General features: G+C 42.1%; 1 protein-coding gene across 14 annotated transcripts in view; it reads left to right on the top strand.

The window, feature by feature from the left end:
* Positions 1 to 23,213, top strand: part of EFCAB11 (EF-hand calcium binding domain 11) — a 226,936-nt gene that overhangs the window by 71,502 nt on the left and 132,221 nt on the right. Inside the window, exon 6 of one of the 14 annotated variants that reach the window (XM_072963580.1) lies at positions 22,952 to 23,205. The exons of the other annotated variants lie outside the window; for them this stretch is intronic. Within the exon in view, the coding sequence (XP_072819681.1) occupies positions 22,952 to 23,036 (85 nt within the window). The 3' untranslated portion in view covers positions 23,037 to 23,205. Of the gene's footprint in view, positions 1 to 22,951; positions 23,206 to 23,213 lie in introns of those variants that run through there. 14 annotated transcript variants of the gene reach the window in all.

Below are 23,213 nucleotides of genomic sequence, written 5' to 3'. Positions count from 1 at the left end.
AGTGATCCTGATATGACTGCTGAGGAATTTAAAATCCACTGTGGAAGGGGATTCGATTGGGAAGGGAAGGCATCATCTGAGAACGAATTTCATGTTGGATCTTGGAGAAAGTAGTAGATTTGGCTTACAAAGGGCAAAGTCATTCTGGGTAAGGGGCACTGAGGTTGGATTCAGCAGGGCATGTACTGATTCTTGGACAAGGAGGGGACATGAAGAGAAAGGTCTTCATCTGGCCTCAGGCTGCAGGATGTACCAGAAAATGAAGAGCTGGTCCGCAGGGAGCCATTGTAACTGACTAGGGCTCAGTCAGTGAGGTCCTGTTTCCAGAGTAAAGGAGACGGACATGTGAAGGGAAGCGCAAGTCTTAGGAATGTTATACAGAATCTGATAGCCTCAAAAGCTGATTGGATATTAGGAAGCAGTGCCAAGAGAACTGTCAGTTAACTCCCGGGGTGGGGGAGCCTGGGTGAGTGGGAGCATCATGGTGCCATGTTGGGAAATGGAGGATCAGAAAGAGAAGCAGACCAGGCAAAGCCTTGAGAGGATGCCCACGATGGGGAGGGATGCCCAGGCAAGGAGTGGTCAGAGGACAGCCAGGAACCTACAGTTTCATGGGAACAATGGGAAGACAGTGATTCCAGAAGGCAGGATGAACAGAGAAATCAAGAAATAAGAGATCTGAGTTTGATTTTGTACCAGAGAAGGACAAAATTATTTCCTTTGAGTAACCTCAGAAAATGGCAGGCGTAGGTGCCAGATGGCAAAGACCCTGAAAAGGGGAAAGATTTTGTATTATTGGTGAGACTATTTTGTATTATTGGTGAATATCCTTCAGTTATTTCCAGTGATAAACCCTTTTGATGGAAATACACTCCTTACCCAGCTGGTTAGGTAACAAAATGCCAGTATATCATTAATACCTGTAGATCTAAAATGTACCTGTTTCCACACTGTAACCCAAAAACATTACTTTTACAAACCATTTGGAAATAACATTTTTATTTTCTTTGATTCTGCTCTTTCAAAATTTCGTTTATCCCTCTCTGAGATTTATTTCTAGGTCATTGATTCAGATTTCAAAACTACTGTTTTCTATAAGCTTATTTTATGCCTACTAGAGTTGAAATTCAAACATTTTCCAACAGTAGCAACTGAAATAGCTTCAAAGACATTTTTCACATCCACCTTGTTTTTTCTTCGCTGATCGTATCTTTTCAAAAATGCCCCAGATTGATAGCTCCCGAGATATAGTATGCCTATAGTAACAACACAATCTTCTTGGAAATGAAAAATACACTTTGTTCTTGTTCTGGTTCTTGAAGATGTCCTTTACACCTAGGAGGAAGTGATCAAGAAAAAAGTACATTCGAACTGGAGTCACAGGACCTAGATTCAGCTGTTTTCTTTGTTGTGTGACCTTGGGGGGTGTAGCAGAGGCTCAATTAGGTCTCTTTCAAATGAAAAGAAGCTCAGAATTCATGAATATGCTACTGTGTCTTTTAACTTAATCATCGAGCCTACCTGGTGTGATTCCACCTTTGGGGTTGTGGCCCACTTCCTCGTGCACGCTCCACCCCCCTGCTCCCGAAAGGCACTGCGTGCTCTGCCTATGACAGAACATCACCTCCCCCTCCACTTGGCTGACTGTCATCCTTCTAACTTCATGTTGCATCTTTTCCGGTATACAGTAGCCCCCCCAGCTCCCAGCACCTGCACTGCAGATCAGGTGCTCAGTAAATATCTGATGTTTGAGTCTGTGGTCTGTATTGGATGACTGTCCACCCTGGTGGTGGAGAACCATCAGACTAGGCATCAGAAGCAATGATGAGTTAAAACCATGGAGATCTCCAGGTCCCACTCCCCCACCTTCAATATGTGAGTTTCTATAAATCAGCCTGTGTATCCATATTTTAAAATATCCCCATTGGTCATGCACATGTGAGAAGCACTGGTCTACCCTCTATGAGTTCCTGCTGGTCACAGATCATAGTTCCCGCCAGTTCATTCCCGAGCCCTAGGGTAATGCCTGGCAGAAATTAGGTATAGGGTGAATGTGAATGAATGAATTTAAATTTTGAGACAAACAGTAAATGAGAATTAAATGCCCTTTCTTTTGGTTCCAGATACAACACCTTGAAACTTTACTACTAACTGTAGCACCTTGCAACTTTACTAAATACTGATTCACACGACCCATAAAAATTATATTTTTAAATAAATGAAATGGAGTACCAAAATCACCAGTTCTGATAAATTAAAAACTCATAGTTATCTAATAATTGTAGCTGGAACTTGCTTTGCTTTCTTTGCTCAATTCTTACAATTTAGTGGTAAGTCATTTGCTTTCATTATTCCTTGCCTTGCTGTGTACCTTGTTTTAAATGTTTTTTTAAGGAGTCATGACCCGTCACTCTCTTACAGTCATATAATTCTGGCATTTCAAACTGTAGCCTCTTTCTTGGGGTGTTGATGTGAAGCAAAGAAAGAAGTAGAACCAGCACTAACTCCATGTTGTCTCACAACCCGGGATCGGGCATCTCCTGTTTCTATGCTCCAGAGAAAAGAAATGGAAGGAGTTGGTTTTTAACTAAGGAAATTATGCCATCCTGACAATAAAGACCATATCATTAATGCCCTATTGACCTGTGTCTTAGTTATCTATTTTGGAGTAACAAGTTACCCTAATACTCAGCAAAATCCCTGGGGGTCAGGAATCCAGGAGAGACTTAACCAGTGGTTCTGACTCCTCCTGGCCTCTCATGAGGTGACACAAGACATTGGCCAGGACCACGGTCCATTGACGGCTTCCCTGGGGCGGGAGGCTTGACTTCCCAGGTGGCTTCTTCAGATACCTGGCAATTTAGTGCCTGTTGTTTACAGAGACCCTTTTGTCAGGGCTGTTTGTCTTCATGATACAGTGACCCTCAGGTGTTTTATTGCTGATTATATGTAAGAACTTTCAGGAAGACAAGAGAAAGGTTAGGTCAGTAACAATTGTAAGCCTCAATGTGGGTTAACAAAACAAAACAAAACTACTGAAAGGCATTTATTAAGTGAGTCAGGTATCAGGCATCAAGTGTTTGCATAATTTTCCCATTTCAAATAAGTTCTCTTTCAGTTCTTCTCCATCCTCCCCAGTCTTCCCTCTTCATGGAGCTTGCTCACATCTTGCTTCTAGCATGTACATAAGTTGTCACATTTCTTGTTCCATATCTGTCTGCCCCACTAGACTGGAAGTGCCAGAGACAGAGCTGTGACTTTCATCTTGGAATCCCAGGTGCTCAAGACAGTGCCTGGCCCTTGGCTGATCTTTATTATTTGCTGTTGAACCTTTTTTTTTTTAATTGAAGTTTTGTTTTGTTTTGTATTTTTAAAAATTGAAGTATAGTTGATTTACAGTGTTACATTGGTGGGAATGTCAATTGGTGCAGCCACTGTGGAGAACGGTATGGAGGATCCTTAAAGAACTAAAAATAGACCTACCATATGATCCAGCAATCGCACTCCTGGGCATATATCCAGAGAAAACTCAAATTCGAAAAGATACATGCACCCCTATGTTCATAGCAGCAGTATTCACAATAGCCAAGACATGGAAGAACCCTAAATGTTTGTTGTTGAATTTAACAAGCTTTATTTACAAACAAATGCCATTGTCTTCTTTTTCTCTGTAAGACTGTGTAACTTGATTGAAGGCCTGCAGTTAGGAAGTGGCCGAGTTCAGAGCCAGATCTGTATGTTGTATGTCAGCACAGATGCTGTTGGAAAGACTCCAGGAGGCAACTGTGTTGGAAGATCCAAGTAGCATCCTTACAGTTCTTACCTGGGAGAAATTCCTTAGGAAATATTTCCGTGTTTACTCAGAATGAATCACTGTAGTTTAAAACTGCTAGAAGGAGACTGTTGATTGAATAGAAGGATATTGAAAATAAACTGGACTATTTTATTTGGGCTACAAATTTTTGGTGTTACCTGAGGTTCTGCTGTCTCTAACAAGGATGCTAAAAATTTCTCACACCTAAAGTGCTAAGGGAAAGAACTTTCTCTTCCCATTTTTTTCCAGGGATTCTACCCTGCTTGTTGAAGGAACTGAACATCATATTTAGATATGAAGTTGGAGCTCAGTGAGGAGGTCATGTATCAGACTCCCTGGCCAAACTGATCACTGCTAAGATGCCTTCTTGCAAGAGTCTAGGTCCTCAAATAAGGGCGTATGGTAGAAGAGCAGATGCATTCAAGTGATGTTTCACGTCTAAATCCACAGGACCCTGGTGACAGGATGTGCAGTGGAGGGAGATGGAGGAGTTAAGGATGGCCCCTGAGCCCCTGGCCTGGAAGTCTGAGTGGATGGTGGCTCTATTCAGTGTGACAGGGAACACAGGAGGAGAGTCAGGTGTGGGGCTGATGATAATGATGTCAATTTGAGATGTCTTTGGGACAACCAGCAAAGACATTCTGGGTACAAATGGGTGTCCAGGTCAGATGGCCCCATGAAAGAGAAGTTGTCAGGGTATCTGACACAGAGTCTGGGTCTTAGATGTACGTCGGTTGATGGATTGCTGGTACAGAAAAGAGCCGAATGGCACGGGCAGCCTTTCCTGGCTGTGCTGTTCTGTTGGGAATCTCTGCTGCTATCTTTGTATCTCAGCGTCCTTGTGGGACAATGAGTGACCTCTTGCTTGTGGATATAGAGGCAGCTACCACGTTGTCCTGGATGACAAGAACCCTTCTCTCTGCCAGGCCTCCCGTAGGCTGTTAAACACAGCTTGTTTCTGCTCATGGTTTGGCAGTCTTAAATGCCTCCTCTTTTTTTGGTTGGTTTTCAATGTTTCTGTATCTGTTTTGATATGCCATTCATTTTTCTTTTTAAAAGACAGCCACAAAAATCATGCTTTATTTTCTTGGGAAAATACTTCTAATAAAATTGTAGCTTGATTTTTTCCATGTGGGTGTTGATACAGATGGTTATAATGAGACCTCTCTGATTAGTCACTTACTATCTGATTCTCTGAATTATTTTAGATGTGCTGGCTCTTTCATTCTTTTTATTTCTTGATCCAAAGAGTTATCTTGAGACGCAACATACTTAGCTTTTATTATATTCTATGAACTTTCCAGCCTCTTCTCTTTTTTGTGCTAATCTGATAGCATAATTAAAATGTCTGACTTCAGTTCTTTCCTTACAAATACTGCCTAACTCTTCTGTCTTTAATTAACTGAAATCATTCCTACATAAACAAAGAACAATTGCAGCTTGGACTACCTACACTCCTTTCTTGTGAGGCTTTAAGTGCATCCCTTGTTTGTTAAATTATAGTCTTTAAAAAAACCACATGCGACATATTTTGTCATTTTATATGATGCCAGCAGAAAACAGAGGATCACTTCTCCATTTTTATTCTTGTTACACTTTTTATTTGATGTTCATTCGAAGAGCCACTGTAGCAGGTAGAGTGAGGGCAGGCTTTGAATTCACACCAACTTGAAAATCTCAGCTCTGCCACTTCTTAGTGATGCAACTTTGGATAAACTGCTTGTGTCCTCCTCTGTGCCTCGGTTTCCTGGAGGTGAAATGAAAATGATAATATTTCCCTCATGGATGTTGGACATTAAGTGACATAATGCAAGTTACATACTTAGCACAGTGCCTGGCACATAATAGGTGCTCAGTAAATGCTATCAGTGTTTTTAGACAGTAGATGAAGGTCCCTTAACCAGTTCAGCAGCTTGAAGGAAGCTTCTAGTCCTCGTGCATAGCAATTGGGTGGATGCCCACAGCAGGCTGGATACTTGTAATCAGAGACCTCTCTCTAGCGCCCTCATGTACTTCTGCCCCAAATGAGTTGTGTTTGTCCCCAAACCTGTTTTATGGTGTTTGTTCTCAAACCTGTTTATGCCAGTTGCACTTGTAATTAGGTTATTTAATGAAATATTAAGCAGACAGGATGTAAGTACAAAAAGACAGCTGCTTTTTCTATTAAATAAATTTTGAAGTCTTTGGAAAGTCTTAATAAAGTAGCTCCCTAAATTAAAGAAAAAATTCGGAGGCACCTAAAGTTATTATTTTCATGGAGACAGAAAGTAAAATAGTAGTTGCCAGGGGTTGAGGGGGGAAAAGAGAATGGAGTTATTGTTTAATGGTTACAGAGTTTCCGTTTTGCAAGATGAGAAGAGTTCTGGAGATGGATGGTGGTGATGGCTGGGAAACAGTATGAATGTACCACTTAATATGACTGATCTAAGATGGTAAATTTTATGTTATGTGTATTTTATTTAAAATAAAGATTTTTTAAAAATCTGTCCCATCAACTGTAGGTAAGATAACTGTTAAAGATTGGTGGGTGGAGAATTTAAAAATCAAGAGGAATTCCACATCTAGGTTGTTTTCCAGTAGCCTTTAACTTTTCTTACTTTTAAGAAACCGAAATAGGAAATCAAAGGTAATTCATTTGAGGTGTAGTTTATGTAAGAAAGAGAACAAAGCATGTTGATCCTTGGACCAGTTCCCAAAGATGAAGCCTTTGGCATAGATCAGAATATCAGAGAATGAATGCATGTTTATATTTAAAATTTAAAATTAAACATTTACATTATATTTGTGTCTTAGATAGGGCTCCTGGAAAGCAGACTCAGATGGAGATTTGTATGCAGGAGGCTTGTTGGAGAGCGCTCTCGGAACCAGGCCTGGATGGGAGTGAGGGAAGCAGGGTAACACAGGGAGAATTGCACCTCAGGCCCCAGCCAACGCCAGGGGGATGCTGGTCCTGACCACCCTTCAGAGATGTGCCAGAGAGGGGCAATTTGTACTGGTCCTCCTGCACTGACCAGACATCAGGTGTGGCCGACCCTCCAAGGAAGGCTGACGTCCCCTGGAGCAAGGCAATTTCTTTGGCTGGAGGTGAAGCCTAAGAGGGTCTCACCTGTCAACTCTCAGCAGCTTACAGTTCCAGCTGGGGGATCTGATGGTCCACCATGGCATCTACAGCCAGTGGGTCCATTTTTGGCATGTTTCCCCCTTTCAATAGACTTTTAAAGATTAGCTGATTGACTCTTGATCCAGATTGCTTCAGATAAGAGCATCTTCACTGTTTACACATCATCTTCCGAAGATCTCACTGGCTGATGATCTTTGCATACGTCAGTTGTCCCATCTGTGGTAGAGCAAGACTGAGGCTTCATCACAGTGGGTAAATGTGTGTGATGTGTTTGAAGCTCCACTGATGATCAGGACTCTGTCGACTTTTAAATAGTTTCCAGTATCTATTTTGAGATTCATGAAACCTCAGATTTTTACTTCTTAAATTTCTAGGCTTTTTTGGGGCATGCGGTGATTTTTCTTTTTCTTTTTTTTTTCGGTCAAACCCTCCATTTTTATGCCAAAGGTCATCTTCCTCTCACGCCCTCTGACCTATAAGTCTTTATCTGCATGTTCTTCAGTTACTCGTCCATCTGCCACAGCTCTCCACTCCTGTTCCCCCTACTTTACATTTTCCCTTTAGACCTGAATCTTTATCCTAATCCCCAGGCTCTTGACACAAATGATGACCAGTCTCCAGGATGCCAAGATTTCATTCTTAGATACACCCTTCTGATCCTTAGAGCAGAAGTCCTGTGTATGTGGTTGTTTTTATTTATTTTATTTTTTACCATTTAACCATTTTTAAGTGTACATAATGCCATAGCATTAACTCTGTTCACACTGTTGTGCAACCAATTTCTAGAACTTTTTCATTTTGCAAAGCCAGAACTCCCATTTTCCCTCCCCCCAGTCCCTGGCAACCACCATTCTATTTCCAATGTTTGTGAATTCCAGTCCTGGAGGTTCTTTGTATCAGTAAAATCTTTTTTGACTGACATATTTCATTTAGCATCACATCCTCAAGGTCCATCCACATTTAAAAGGAATTTCCCTTTTTTTAAAGGCTAAATACTATTCCATTATCAGTGTATACCACATTTTGTTTATCCATTCCTCTGTTGGTGGACATCTGGGTGTTTTTCACCTTTTGGCTGTTGTGAATAATGCTGCTGTGAATGTGAATGTGCAAGTTTTTGTTTGTTTTTAAATACAGATTTATTTTTTGTTTCTGTCAGTTTGCTTTGCCTTAAATCGTAAATGCTAAGGAGGAAGTCTGAGTCCCTTTGCAAGCATGGCCATAAATACAGCACAAGGATGCTCTGATTACCCCACAGTGTCTCATTTCCCTTTCACATTTTGGCACGTGCTGACCTCTTGGTAAGAATACTGTTCAGTCTCGTTTCTACTCAGCCCTTCATTTAACCATGTTTTGTTGTTTCCTTGGTTTCAAATTTTCTCTCTTTATGCGAACTGGGAACTGAAGCCTTTCATTTGACTTGTGATCTTGTACTTTCTGGAAGCTCATACATGTAATCGCAGAACAAATAAAGCAGCTGGAAGAAATCTTTCCTGAACAAAACCCAAGTGGGGCATTTGAGTGTGAGCCAAGACTTCAGCAGCTCACAGAGGTTGACGCAGAAAGGCTGCCTATATCACAACACCAACAAATCACTCCTGGCCCCACAGGAATGTCCTGTAGGTAACGATCAGATAGAGGTAGGGACCTTTACACATTTAATTGCCTGACCACAAAACAGAATATTTACTATAAGCTTCCAAGGTGTCTACACCAAGTTAATCATGTGATACACCTAAAGGTAGAGCAGTGTTGTGACTCTGTGAACTCAGAAATAGAGGGAGATTCTGAGGCCGCTCATTCTGAACCTGGCCTCCCGCAAATTGCCATGTTCTAAGCAAGACAGTGTGGGTTTAACTTCCTGGGGTTCCATTTCTCCAACCAAAATTCAGACCTGTAATGCAAATACAGCCACTGAGCAGCCAACTAATAATAAATCTTCAGCCCTGTGTTAACAGCCTCTTTTTAGAGGAGAAAGTTTAATGTCCTACCATGATCAAATAATTAAGTAAAATTTCACTGGACATTTGGAAAAGATTGGTTATTTATTTTATTTAGGTATATACATATCCGTAGGTTTGGATTGACCGATGCAAAAGTCAAAGCTTGGGATGGAGGTATTTTTAAAAAATGGAAAGGAGCATCACAAGTTTTTAACCGTTTATCAGTTCCTTCAGGCAACATTGATGATTACCTACATCCGTGCTTCTCAAACTTGGCGCATGAGAGTCACCTGAAGGGCTTTTTGAATACCCGTCCTGGGCCCCATCCTCCGAGTTTCTGATTGAGTAGATATGTGGCGGGGCCTGCAAATGTGCATCCCTCACACAGTCCCAGGCAATGTTGGTACAGCTGCTGTGCAGACCACGCGTTGGACACCCGAGTTCTAGAGACACTCAGAATGCCAAGATGAAGGCGGCAGTCCTGTCCATAGGGCAGACAGGATTAATACTCGCACTCTGCAGTGTGATCGTATTAATCACACTATGTCACTGTGTCACTCTGTGCGAGCACGTGTGTGTTTCAGAGGCATTTCAGAGCACGTAGCACATGCACAGGCAGGGGGAGCTGAAGCCACGTGATGCGTTCAGGGAAATGGAGTTTGCATTACTAGGGCAAAGGGCACATGGCTGGCCAGTGGGTGTTTCTGGGGGGTGGAGGAGCATGTGGCAGAAGAAATGTCAAGAACTAGACGGAACTCTGCTCATGATGGATCTTGGGAGCCCTGAGGAATTTGATTGTTTTCCTCACCTGGTAACAAAGGGAATGGAAGAGAGAGAATGTGAAGATTCACAAGAGATCTCAAGGAGGTAGAGTTAAGGCTGCCGTAGAATTTTGTCAGATATAATTTGATCAACCCAATAATCTTGCCGAAATCACATTTAGTTGAAAGTTAATCTCTCTGGTGTCTGATTCCTCTAGTTTTGGTAATCTTCATGCACCCTAAGATGAATTACACATGATTAAAAATTACCTGTTTTTTGAGTTCTTTTTCTATCTACTCATCCTTGTCCACAATGGTCTAGAATTGTGAACAATTGAAATACAAATACGGTAACAATAAAAGTATCTTACAAAAATAGGTTTTCTAATTACAAAAACAATCATGCTTTGACAGAAAGTACAGACAAAAAATGCACATAATCCCACCCATTATTTAGTAAATCGTTGCTAATACCCTTAGAGACTCGCTCCGATCCTCTTCTGTGTCTATGTGCATTTTTCCTTCCTGAAATAGGGTCATGCCACTTAGGTGTTGAAAACTAGTACCGTTTGTATAAGCAATCTGCCAATTCTTGTACACTTGCGCTTTTCCTACTTAATTCTCATAGTCTGAGGCTTAGTCTGTTTTGAGTAGTCCCCTATGACTGATGCCCCAGTGGAAATTTAGAGGAACAGAGTCAGCCAGGGGAAGATGGTGGGTCGGAAAGATAGACGTTCCAGGCCGAGGGCACTGCCGGTGCTGAGCCTCCAGGAGAGGAGACCATCTCCATCGCACCTGTGAGCAGTGGGAAGCTGTTGGTCAGGCTGGAGTGGAGTGGAGGCTGGAGAGAGAAGCAAATAAAAAGACGAAAAGCCCGCAGCCTGTCACTGAGTGGTATTCCTTTCAACCAGATTGTTTTGACACCTTGGTGTTTTCACCAACTTGATTTTTGACTAAGTTATTTTTGGAAAATTGCTGTCAGGCAAATGATCCAGATCTAACTTACCAGATTTTGGGGCCTGGTGGATCCAGATGTGCTTTGTTGTGTGTGCACATGTGTGTTTGACAACAAACAAGTAGAAAGAACTGGCGTAAATGACTTTTGAAGAAGTAACTTGGAATTTACTTGGAATTTAACAACATCTATGTTTTGGGAAGGTACAGTGAGTAGAAAGGAAGATATCAGAACACGATTGAAGGAGCCAAGACCCTTAGGAGGCGAGAGGAATGGGGTCCAAACCTGGCCAGAGAATGATGACCGGATTGATCTCAGGCTTGGGTTGTGTGGGTGGGGGTGTGGTGAGAGGAACAAGGAGGCAGAAGGTTGAGGATAGTGGTCTGTCTAACTACAAGCGTGGGCCCGTGGGCCCGTGGGCCCCAGGCGAGGTAGAGAATAAAGAAAGCCAGGCAGACATCTGTGCACTGACAGAATGCTGAGTGGTCAGGGTCCTAGGAGTCTCAGAAGATGTTGAAAGGAAGCTGGGAATAAATGAGCAGTAGACTTGTAAGAGTGGTGAGTTGTGCGTGGTGAATGGGACCTTGACCCTGAGCAATTCACTTGCAGAGAAGTTCTGGGTGGTTGACCTGGCGCCTGGTCTTGCCATTGAAGGTCAGTTTTTGAAGCAGGGTAGAGGTGAAGGTCATCAGAATTGAGCAGATCAAGGCTCTCTAGGCGTGGAATTGTGGTTGAGACCTCATGCTGGTGTCCTTCTGAGTCTGCATCTCAAGACTGCATCTTTTTAACATTCTTTGTTATGAATCCAAATGTTTACATCTAAAGAGGTCCCTCCCTGTTAGGGTGTAAACATTCTTGTTAGGAAGTGACACATTCTTTAACTGGTGTCTGAGAAGTCCGATAGACTCTTCAACTTTAACTCAGGAACCTCCTCCTGGGATTGGTAGGGGAAGGAAATAAAAGTCCTGTGTTCATTGCTTCTCCATTTAGGGGGGAGGCAGCTTACGCTTTCAGAAGAATAGTGTTAATAATAACAATGGCTGTCATTTGTTAAGCACTTGCTACATGCCAGCTACTGGGCTAAGCACTTTATGCAGCTGGTCTCTCCAGTCTTACAACAACTGCGCGAGATGGACACTTCTCTTGCTGTTTCGCGGATGAGGGCTCAGAATATTAGAGAAGCCCCTTGTCTAAGGTCACTCAGCTATTAGTGACCGAGCCACCATTCAAAACCCAGGTCATCTGCCTTCAGAGCTCAAGATCCAAACTATGAACACTGGCTTCTCAATGGCTGGAGAGACCTCATGTTAGAGGCCAGTGTATTCCTGTTTGCGAAGAAAGAGGAAGGTAGCCACTCTCAAGATCCCTTGTCCCAGAGACACACTGTTGGAACTGGGGTGCCTGACTGGCCCCCGTCTCCCCAGGGCCCATCTTCAGTCTGCTTCTCCCTGGAGCACAGACTCCGTGCTTTCCAGCACCCATCATCCCTACAGTGCTTTCTCACCACAGTGCCCCCCACTACCAAGGGCAGCATGAGAAGTTAAATCTCTGGGCTCCACTAACAAGAGAGCTGAGGGATGGCAGGAAAGGCATTTCATTCTATCACTGACTCTTGGGAATATTACAGGGTTGTTTCACACAGGCACAACACCACGATGGAGGTTGGCTGTGCAAAGTGCAAAGAGGTGGTGGTGCTGATGTGGAAACTTTAGCTCAAGAATGATCAGAAAAGTACTGGGGGGAGGGTAGAGCTCAGTGGTAGAGTGCACGCCTCGCATGCACGAGGTCCTGGGCTCAATCCTCAGTACCACCATTTAAAAAAAACGAGTAATAAAAAAATAAATAATAAATAAATCTCAATGACCCCTCCCATAAAAGTTTTTAAAAAGTACTACAAGAGGGACACAAGGAGAAGAGTGTTTCCTCTGTAATGATAAAAATACTCAATAGGAAGGGCCGCCTTGAAAATCCTACTAATTTGCCTCTAAATTAATTTGCTATTTGCTGAAAGCTATTTTCAGGAAATAGCACCTTGTCCCACGCGAGCGCAACTCCACCTTTCATATTTAAAAGATGCGTTTACCAAGGTCTCATACTTTGATGAACTCCTGATGCGCATTCAGAAGGTCCTGAGAGAAATGGATGAGCCCACAGCTTTTTTAAAACTGCAAGACATCGGGCATTTCTTTCAGCTTATGTTCAGAGAGATGAAGGTTTTTATTTTGACTGCTATCTGCAAGAGTAAAAGAATATTTCACTTTATCTTGCAAGAAGTGAAACAGCAAAATCAGTTTTATTTTACTTTGAAAGTTAGGAGCATTCCTAAACAATATCAAATTGTACCAAATCCCTTAACCTAACTCCCCCTCCCCCACTGCCTCCTCCAGCACACACACACACAGTGCGAGACACAGAGCCAGCAAGTGCCCTGTGCACCCCAGCATGGCCCAGGAAAAATACCTAGGAGGGTTGACCTTACTTCGGATCATGGGGCCTGAGGCCACAGAGCTGATACCCAAAGCCGGGTCCCAGAAATAGTAAGAAAGGTGAAGCCAGGAAACTGGGCTGCAAACAGGACTTTATGACAGACCAGGTGTCAACACCCAGGGGTTGAGGCAAAACCAGATGTTGAGTGGGAGGAGGCAGCTAGAAGCCTGAGAGTGAAGAGCAGCGGAGTTAGCCGGGCAGAAGGTGCTCGGGGTAGATCTCTGACGAGGGAGGGGACCAGTGCCCAGGCAGCAGTGTCACTGGCACCCACACTGGCTATGGTCTCCTTGCTGTACTCACTCATCTAAGCCAGCAGTTCTGTACGTGTGACCCCCAGCCCCAAGGGGTCTGTGAGGTCAGAACAATTTTCCTAACGCTAAAGCCCAGTTTGCCTCGTCTCACCCTGATGACATTTGCATCGATGATGCAAAAGCTGTGGTAGGTCTAACTGCATGAATTGTTTCACCTGTGTTTAGCGTGAATCAAGGCAGTAGCCCCAAACTGTCCTGGTAATCATTGTATTCATCATCATTTTGCCCTCACGGTTAAAAAAAAAAGTCTGTTTCACTCAATATCCTTGATGAAGCAATTATCTTATTAAATCTTAACCCTCAAGTGCCCATCTTTTTACCATTCTGGGAGGTGTCCAGACTGCGTTTCTGTTGCATGCCCACGCATGGTCTCCAGGAAAAGCACTGCACGGTTGTTGAAGTGGCGATCTGAACTGGCCACTGTTTTCCTGCAACACTGTTTCTATTTGAGAGAATGACTGACAGAAAAACTATGGTTATTTAGATCTGTGTATTTGGTTGACATTTTCTTAAAAATGAACGAAGTGAGCCTATCATTTCCAGGAAAACAACTGTGACAGTATTTGTTGCCAGTGATAAAATTCCAGCTTTCAAGTGAAAATTAGAATTTGGGAAACTTGTATCTACACTGTAAGCTTGACAGTTTCTCAATACTTACAGAGTTTTCTGCTAAATTTCTGTGGTGATATTAACAAATTAATTTTTTAAACGTTGTATAATGAAATGTGTTACATTTAGAGGATCTGTGTAACTCAGTGAATTAATATTTTCCAGATAACCAATGCATGATGTTACAAAATCTTGGTTGGGTAAAAGATCCATTGAAAGTACAAAATACACCAAAGGATTTTAATGTAGCGAAGTATGAAAAGTTAATTGATATGATTTCAAATTATACAGTGCAGCTAGCCTTTAAGAAACTACCACTTATTGAGTTATAGTGTAATATCCAGAAAGAATATCTAGTTATATGAAAAGACTATTAAAATAATCCTCCCTTTTCAGCTACATATCTGTGTGAAGCTGTATTTTTCTTTATACACTACAATCATAATGCCACAAAGGGAATTCAGAAGCAGATATGAGGATCCAGTGGTAATTTACTAAGAAATTAAAAGATCTGCAAAAATGTAAAATAGTTCTCTTATATCATTATTTTTGGGGGATTCGTCTTGGAAAATTTACCTAGTTTTCATTAAAAAAAATTTGTGTTAAAATGTAATGAACTTAATGTTATTTTAAAATGAATTAATATTTTTAAATTTTCTCAGTTTTAAGTTCTCATATGGTAACTGTTGATAGATATAACCCATGTAAGCAGAAACCTTTAGAATTCTCGATTTTTGAGAATGTAAAGGAACCCTGAAGCCAAAAAGTTGGGGACTGCTGATCTATCACACATAGAGTCCCTACCAAGTACGGGGTACATGCAGGGGTAATATGATGTACTGGACAGACGTGGGTCTTGCCCACAGCGCTAACAGTCACGTACATTTAAGCAGATAATTCCCATAGAGTGAGATAAGTGCAGTGACAGGAGAAGCACTAGGTGATATGGTAGCACCTGGCCTTGTTTAAAGAAGATTTCCAGGAGGAATTAATGTCTTTAGTAATACTTGAAGGTTAGCCAGGGAAAGAGGAGAGCTTGATTGCTTTAGGTATATGGAAAAGCACGTACAAAGGTCCCCAGGCAAGAGATGATGACTTCAGTGCAGAAATGACTTCAGTAATTGGAGCACAGAGTGGAGGGATGGTGAGATGTGACACTGGACTAAAAGACAGTAGCCAGGTCATGAAGGGCTGTGTGAGTCCAGAAGTCAGGACCTCCCCCTGGGGGAAAAGGAGGATCCAAGGGGGTTTTAAGTCAGGACAGTGACATCAGATTGCATTTTAGACCAATCTCTCTTGCCATAGAGAATGGATGTCTAGAGGCAGGGAGACCAGTTCAGGATCACCATGGCAATCAAATCGAGAGATGATGGAACCTGGGCTAGGATATGGCTGAGGTGTTGGAGAGATGTGGATGGAGTTAAGAGAAACTTGTGTGGAGAAGTTTACAGAGGTAGGTAAATAGATTGGGAGTAAAGAGGGAAGGGAGGGCATCAAGATTGAATTTAGGTTTCAGGTTTAGCATCTGGGAGCAAGGACAATGTTCACTGACAGAGGGAACACAGGAGGTACAGGTTATAAATGGAGGAGGATGAATTGCATTGGAGCCATCTCCAAGCCATCCAAGAGGAGATGCCCAGTTGGCATTTGGGTATGTGGTTCTGAAGCTGAGGAGGAAGATCTGGACTAGGGACATAGATTTGAGAATTATTAGCATATAAAAGGTACCTGAAACCATACGGTAAGTGAGATCTTGTAGAAGGAGGATTTAAACAAGAAGGGACAACTATCTAAGGGAGCACCATGGGGAGTACCAACATTTAGGGGATAAACAAAGAAAGGCGAGTGTGCAAAGATGGCTGGGAAAAGTGCCCAGAGAATTAAGAGAATCCAGAGACTATGTGGTCATTGAGAGCAAGGGAATAGAGGAAGAAGGAGGGGTCATTGATGACCAGTATTGTCAAGAAATCAGTGAAATGATTAAGAGGCTCTTCTAATTTAGCAAGAAGTAGTTGTTGAGTTACTGACTGCATCCAAAACAATATCAGTGGAGTGGTAGGCTCCGATAGCTTGAAGATTGAGGAAGAGGGGAGGGGAGAGAGCTGGTGGAGGAGAGGAGGGAAAGATAGAAAAAGGTGTGGAGGGTGGGTGGAGAGAGAGAGAAAGATGTTGAGATTTGAGATTATTACAGTTCTGTGGGAAGGAGCCCATAGAGAGAGAAGGTTAAAGATAACAAGAGGGAAAGGGAAATCAATGATGAGGTTTCAGAAGAGTCAAGAGGGAAGGGGATTTGGAGAATGGGTGTCTCCAATAGAGAACCAAGTTCAATTAAGGCATACAGTAGAGTGAACGTTAGCCAAAGAAGTTAGGGTATAGGATAGCTTAATTAGAAATGGAAGTTCCAGGTACTCAATGGAAAGGTTTAGGAGGAGAGCAGTGGGAGTTTGGATCAAAGGAGAAAAAAAAACCCAGAAGACAGGGGAGACTGGAAGGCCAGAGGGGCTCACCTGAGCGACCAAGCATAACAGTTACATAAGGAGACAGGTGGGATATACTCAGAGCTGTATCTTATTTTAGATATTGGTAATTGAATAACAATTACCTTGTCTTTTCACACAATGATGCATTTATATCACAACCTAAAAAATTACCTTCAACAATAGTGAATCTTTTTTTTTTTTTACCAAAACATCATTTTCTGGCCAATTCAAATTATCACTACGTGTTCTGTTGTTTACTGTTACGTTCACCAGGTTAAATCTTCAGTTATGCTCTTGCCATTAAGAGTTTCCTATGTAGAAAAATCTATTCATTAGGAACACATTTATTGCTTCATTGAGTTGCCTATTTAAAATGCAGAGAACCACAAATTAAACGTAGTGCCATTCCATTTTGAAGAAAAAGCAATGAATGGGTACTGTTTTCTTGAATACATCATGTTTGTCTTATAATTAACAGTCCAGATTCATAGGCTAACAGATGCCAGTCCTTGCTTGTTTCGATGCTTGTTCCTTATTGAAAGGGATGCTTCCTGACTTGCACATGCCATGTTCTGCATCAGGGAAGTGATAAGGCAGATGTAATGGAGACAGTTGCTTCTGGGGGGCAACTGAGTGCTCAAAAGAGACACTGGTCTCCAAAATCTATTTCTCTGAGGTTAATTACACAAAGTAGGAAACGATTTCTTCATTGAAATTGTAAAATAAAATATCTCAGGTAGCTTCCATATAAGATTAACTCATTAAATGCTTATAGATTCCATGTCTACAGCCCTCTTCTAAATATTTATTGTATTTAAGACTTTGGTGTTTGTTCCAGAAATCTAATTTGTCTAGATTTCTCACATTGGGAAATATGAATATCCCTGTGCTGAATATGTGTAAGTGTGGACTTCAGTACAGTACAAGGGCACTGTCAAGTGAAAAATCTGCCGTTTAGTGAAACTGATCTGGAGGCAGAGTTTATTTTTTTATTTCTTCCCATTGTAACCCCCAAGAGGTCATGTGTTCCATTCCTTAACACATATAATGGATTCTCCTATCAGTTTCCAGGCTGGGGCAGACTAACGGAGAGAGCTTTGTCTTCCATGCTACCTGGTCCCATCTGGCTCACAGCCCCACCATCCCTGTGGTAAACAGAAGTCCCTCCACTCCCCCTGGTTGTCTCCTGTTTATTCTACTTGGATCTTCATTTGTTCTGACTCAGCCTCCACCCTTCACTTCACTTGGACTTCTCAAGGACATCCCTAGAATCCCTTTTCCATTGTAAATGAACTTCCCTGCATCCTTAACTGAGTGATGGAACGCTGCATCTGCTCTTCTTCTTTAGTTGACGTTCAGCTCTTCCTCCAGAGCTTTGCTCAGTTGGTCTTTTGAGAGAACACTGCTTCAGAAGCACAATGCTGTTTGGAGACCAACATTTCCCACCCTATGGGGACCCTGCTTTTTGGATCATCGTGCTATCTGACTGATTTGCCCACTGTCCATGGCACTCCTCCCAAGCTCCAAGTCACCTCCCTCATGTATAGCTTCTTCCCAAATCCAAACTCATTATTCTGGATGCTACCCAGTACTTTAGATCTTCAATTCCTTCACTCTCTCAGTTCTAATGACCTTCACCTCCGTTGCTTTAGCTGACTGCTCACATTTAGCAGGAGCATTGTTTGGTCCTGGTAATATCTGAACCATTACCAGGAAATGCACCATCTCTAAAATCTCATACTCAGATAACTCTTTTCCCTGAATCAGGACTTCTGATTCAATATTGAGTGGTCAGGATGGTAGTGGGCATTCATATTGTGTTTCTAGCTTTTTATGGAAATGCTTCTAAGCCTCACCATTCAGGATATTGCTATAGAGTTTTGGTGGAAGGAAAAACTCCTTTCTATTCCAAATCTGCTCAATTGTTTTTCATCGTAAACAGGTGATGGACTACTTTGAATGTTTTTTTCCTGCACATGGGAAGTACTCATACAGTTTTTCTCCCTTAATCTGATATTTACAGCATTAAATATTTTTTCTCCTCCATTTCCTCTCCTTCTGAAGCTTCTTTTAACATCAAAGCTCCCCTTACATTTTCTCCTTAATTTTCCCCCCTTACATCTGTCTCCATAATTTCCCTTTCATTTTCTCCCCCTACCTTTTTAGAAAAATCTCTCCCTACTACATCCTAGGAGATTCTCTTAGTTGTGCCTTCCAATTCATTAAATCTCTCTTAAGCTGTATCAAACTTGCTAATATTATTTTTTCATTCCAAGATTTTCAGATGGTTTCTTTTCATGTCTACCTCTTCTTATTTCACAGCCTTCCAATTTCACAGTCTTGTGTGATAACTATTAATCCCTCCATTATGATGATTTAGCATTTTTAAAGTCTTTTTCAGAGTGTTCTAATATACCTGTTTCCTCAGATGTGAGTTGTCTCATTTGTTAGACTACATTTAGTCATGCTGCATATCCTTGAATGTTTTGTAATTTTCTTTTCTTGAGAGCTTACTTCCCATATGGATTTGCTCTACAAGGGTTCTCCCTGAGGAGTGGTTTTGAGATTTCCTCAACCTCATGCCCATGAGCTTCTTAGCTCTGTAACAGGTCATAAATGAAGCATGGCTTGGGAATCCTACTGCAGGGAAGTAAAAACTTCTGTGCTTGCATGCAATATAGACTCAGATGCTAGTCAATTGTAGGCATCTTATCTTCATTTGTAGTCATAGGTAATTTGAGGTCTTGACCTTAACTGAAAAAAATGGAAGTAATCTCACCTCATCCTACCCCTAATATTTCTGGGGTATATTCAGTCCCTTTCCCTTTGAAGATATAGAAACCTCAGGCCCCTCTAGTCTTTCCAACACCTGCCCCTACCCCAACCTCACAATCAGTGAAGGCCCCAGCAGAAAAGAGAACATCACAGAAATACTTAAATTCAAGAGATTTTAATGAAGTATTGACAGAAGTACAGACAGGAATAATGAATCCAGCAAGATCATTGGAGGTACCTAGAGGCTAGGAAGCTGTCACCACTCCCAGTCCAGAAGGGGCAAGGGAGGGAATGTCATCATTGGAGCCCAGGGACAGCTGGAGCTATGGAGGAGGGTAGCAGCAGAGTTTGGAGGGAAGTATCCACTACCAGAAGGAAGACCTGAGCCAGGGAGAGAGCAGGAAAGAAATATCTCATCCTTTCTCCTCCTGTCCTATCTCTTGCTGGTAACATCTGTTGGCCAAACCCAGCTGGAAGGTATCAGCATGGGAGCCCAGGTAACGTGGTCCAGAGGGACACAGAGCAAGGCAGAGAAAGGACTGGGGGGATATGCAAGTAGATAATAAATAAATAGTACAAGACTTATGTGATTTTTCAAAAAATTATCCGTTATTTCTATAAGTTGCAGCAGACTGAGAATTTTCAGCGAGGGTTTATGCTGCCACATTGACTCAAAAGTCTAATAATCAATCCTTACTCCAGCCTCTTACCCACCTGAATCTCTCATTCGGGCACACGCCTAACATTTGCAGGGCCTGGGGCAAGAGTACAAGTGGAAGCCCACCCGCTGTATGTCTATATATGTGAAAATTGCAAATCAAGGTAAACTAATTAAATAAAGTATGTTTTATCCTCCTACTTTGACAAATATACTTTATTTTTTAATTTATTTGGATCTTTTATTGAGGTATAGTTGATTTATAATGTATTAATTTCTGATGTACAGCATAGTGATTCAGTTATACATGGACATATTCCTTTTTATATTCTTTTTCATTATAGGCCATTGCAAGGTATTGAATATAGTTCCCTGTGCTATACGGTAGGACCTAGTTGTTTATCTGTTTTATTACAGTAGTTAGTATCTACAAATCCTGAGCTTTCAGTTTATCCCTCCCTACCCCTTTCCCCCTTGGTAACCATAAGTTTGTTTTCTATGTCTGTGAGTCTTTCCTGTTTTGTAAATAAGTTCATTTGTATCCTTTTTTTTTCAGATTCTACATATAAGTGATATCATATGGTATTTTTATTTCTTTTTCTGGCTTATTTCACTTAGTATAATAATCTCCAGGTCCATCCAGTTTGCTGCAAATGACATTATTTTATTTTTTATGGCTAAGTAGTATTCCATTGTGTATATGTATGTATGTATATATATATATATATATATATATATATATATATATATACCACAACTTCTTTATCCAATCATCTGTCAGTGGACATTTAGGTTGCTTCCATGTCTTGGTTATTGTAAATTGTGCTGCTGTAAACATTAGGGTGCATGTATCTTTTCAAATTAGAGTTTGTTCTGGATATATGCCCAGGAGTGGGATTGCTGGACCATATGGTAGGTCTATTTTTAGTTTTTTAAGGAATCTCCATACTGTTTTTCATAATGGCTACATCGAACTACATTCCCACCAACAATGTAGGAGGGTTCCCTTTTCTTTACACCCTCTCCAGCAGGTAAATATACTTTAATAATGACCTTAAAGACAAAGCTGTGTTTAGAACTCATCAGTTGCTGGGAGATCCACATGGGACACCCATGGCACAGGGAAGAGCTGGAGATCTGTCCCTGGGTCTGCTCCACGTACTGAGGAGCCTCACATGCACTTATGTGGACACACAGCCCTCACATCCGACCTTAGCCCACGTGACCTACAAACAGCCATCCTTTGGGCAGACCCTCAGGAAGAGGCCTGTACAGACACTGAAAGGGGGCCGGCCTGTTTGGGTAGGGAATCCTAGGGTCACCAGGTACCTGGAATGTGGTCTAAAAGGTGGAGGATGTAGACTCGGGGTGGACACATCATGTGGGTCTTGCAGCCTCCTTCCATGAGAGGGGTGCAGCTGGAGAAGGGCCAGAGCAGAGCCCTCTGAAATGCTGGGCCCAGGGCAGGGTCCCCTCTGGCCTGGGTCTAGTGCTGGTCTCATCACACCTGATCTTCAGCTTCATCGAGGCCTCCAGTCCCTTTTCTTCTCTATATTTTTCTCAGATTGTGAGCTTCTCGTGAGACTCCCTGTCCCTGTCTGGTCCATCACATCCTCAGCAAGGCCCTCAGCTTCCAGCCCCCTTGTCCTTCCTTTGCCCCTACTTGGCGATCTGACCCTCTATCCCCCTGCTTTACACTCAGGTTGTTGAGCTCCTGCAATATGAATGGTGTGAGCAGTGTACACATCCCAGCTGGACCTCTGGACCACCGGGTGTCTTTCTGTTTTCCAGGCAACTCTTTCTGGTTCCCCCAGAAGCAGTTTCAAACCTTTGCCACTTTTCTCCAGCTCCTGCCCCATCTCTTCCCTGTCACTCTCTTCAAATGGCCTCACTTCCCATTTCTCTAAGCAAATAGAAGTCACCAAAGCAGCGTCTTTTACTTCCACCCCCCTCTCTAGTTTTCTTGTACCCTGTTAATGACGACTGTGGAGATGAGGATGGAGGATGATGGCTAGCTTTTTCCACTCCAGCCCTGACCTGCCCCATGACTCCCTCCTGGACAGAGGTGAAGGGGCTTCCCCCCACCCCCCGGCAGTCTCCGGTAGATCCTTCCACCATGGCTTTGGATTCTTCCCCTTTCTGCTTCCTGGGGACCCATTTGCATCAGTTATCTTCTCTCACGCTCTGCGTTTAAGCTGCAGTCACTCCTCTGCTTCTCGTATCCAAAGCCCCTCCAGTCCCTTGTGACCTTATTTCTGCCTCAGTAACTCTGCTGAAATCGCTTGGACCAGGTTCAACAGTCACCTCTATTGGCTGAAGGACTCTCTTTAGTCCTTGTCCACAGGATTTGACACTAGTGAGCTCGCCTTTTAAACATGCTCTTTGCCCTTGACATCCGTGTTCTTCCTGCTTTTCCAGCCGGCCTTCCAAGTCTCCTTCCCTTCAATGTTGTCCTCCTCATAGTTCTGCCCTCGGCTGCTTCTCTTAGTCATTAAAGTCTCAGCACTGGCCTGTGGCAGGTGCTCAATCAATATCAAATTATGTATGCAAATCAAGCAGTGGTTTCAAGTTCAAGGAGTGTACTCAAGTCTTTAAAAGTTTAACCAAGAAGCAGCAAACTTTTTTGGAGAGATACACATTTCCAATTATAAATGATGTATGACTTATTGCAGCTGGAGTCCACTGGAGTACACTGACTGTAATAGCTTATTTCAGAACTAATGTGGCTATACGTTAGCAACAGAAATGATGTCGCTATCTTACTAGAAATAAAACAAAGAGATTACTTAGCAGCTGTCTCCCACACTGTCATTTCATTTTGCTTGGTAGTTCTTGGCAGAGAATCCAGGAAAGAAAAAAATAATAATAATTAAGCCACACTGTGTTCTCCCAGACCAAATGATTTCTGCTGTTCTGAGAAACAAATCTTAAAAGGCAATATATGTTTCATGAATATCAGAAATAGAATAGTTTCAGAGTTGCTTTTCTTTTTTCGCCAGAGATGTGTGATTAAACATTATGGCCTTTTCCTTTCCAGGTCTCGTGAAGTTTCTCTTAACACCCTGCACCTTTCTCAGCGCTCAAGGGCCAAACATCAGCCTGGGGCCATAATTAGATCTTGAAACCCTCTTTGAAAAAAGAATTCCATGGAGAACTATTTAGGGCCCTCTTTTCATTGAGATAAAGAGATGCCACATGTGGAGCATTTATTTGTTTATTCATTCATCATTCATTCTACAAATAATTATGCTAATAGCCACTTAAAGTCATCTTAGAATGGATATTATTTAATGTGTGGA

This window comes from Vicugna pacos, chromosome 6, assembly GCF_048564905.1.
Source record: "Vicugna pacos chromosome 6, VicPac4, whole genome shotgun sequence".
Lineage (NCBI taxonomy): Eukaryota > Metazoa > Chordata > Mammalia > Artiodactyla > Camelidae > Vicugna > Vicugna pacos.
The sequence above is the reverse complement of the archived record's forward strand: the minus strand, read 5'-3'. Positions and strand labels throughout refer to the sequence as shown.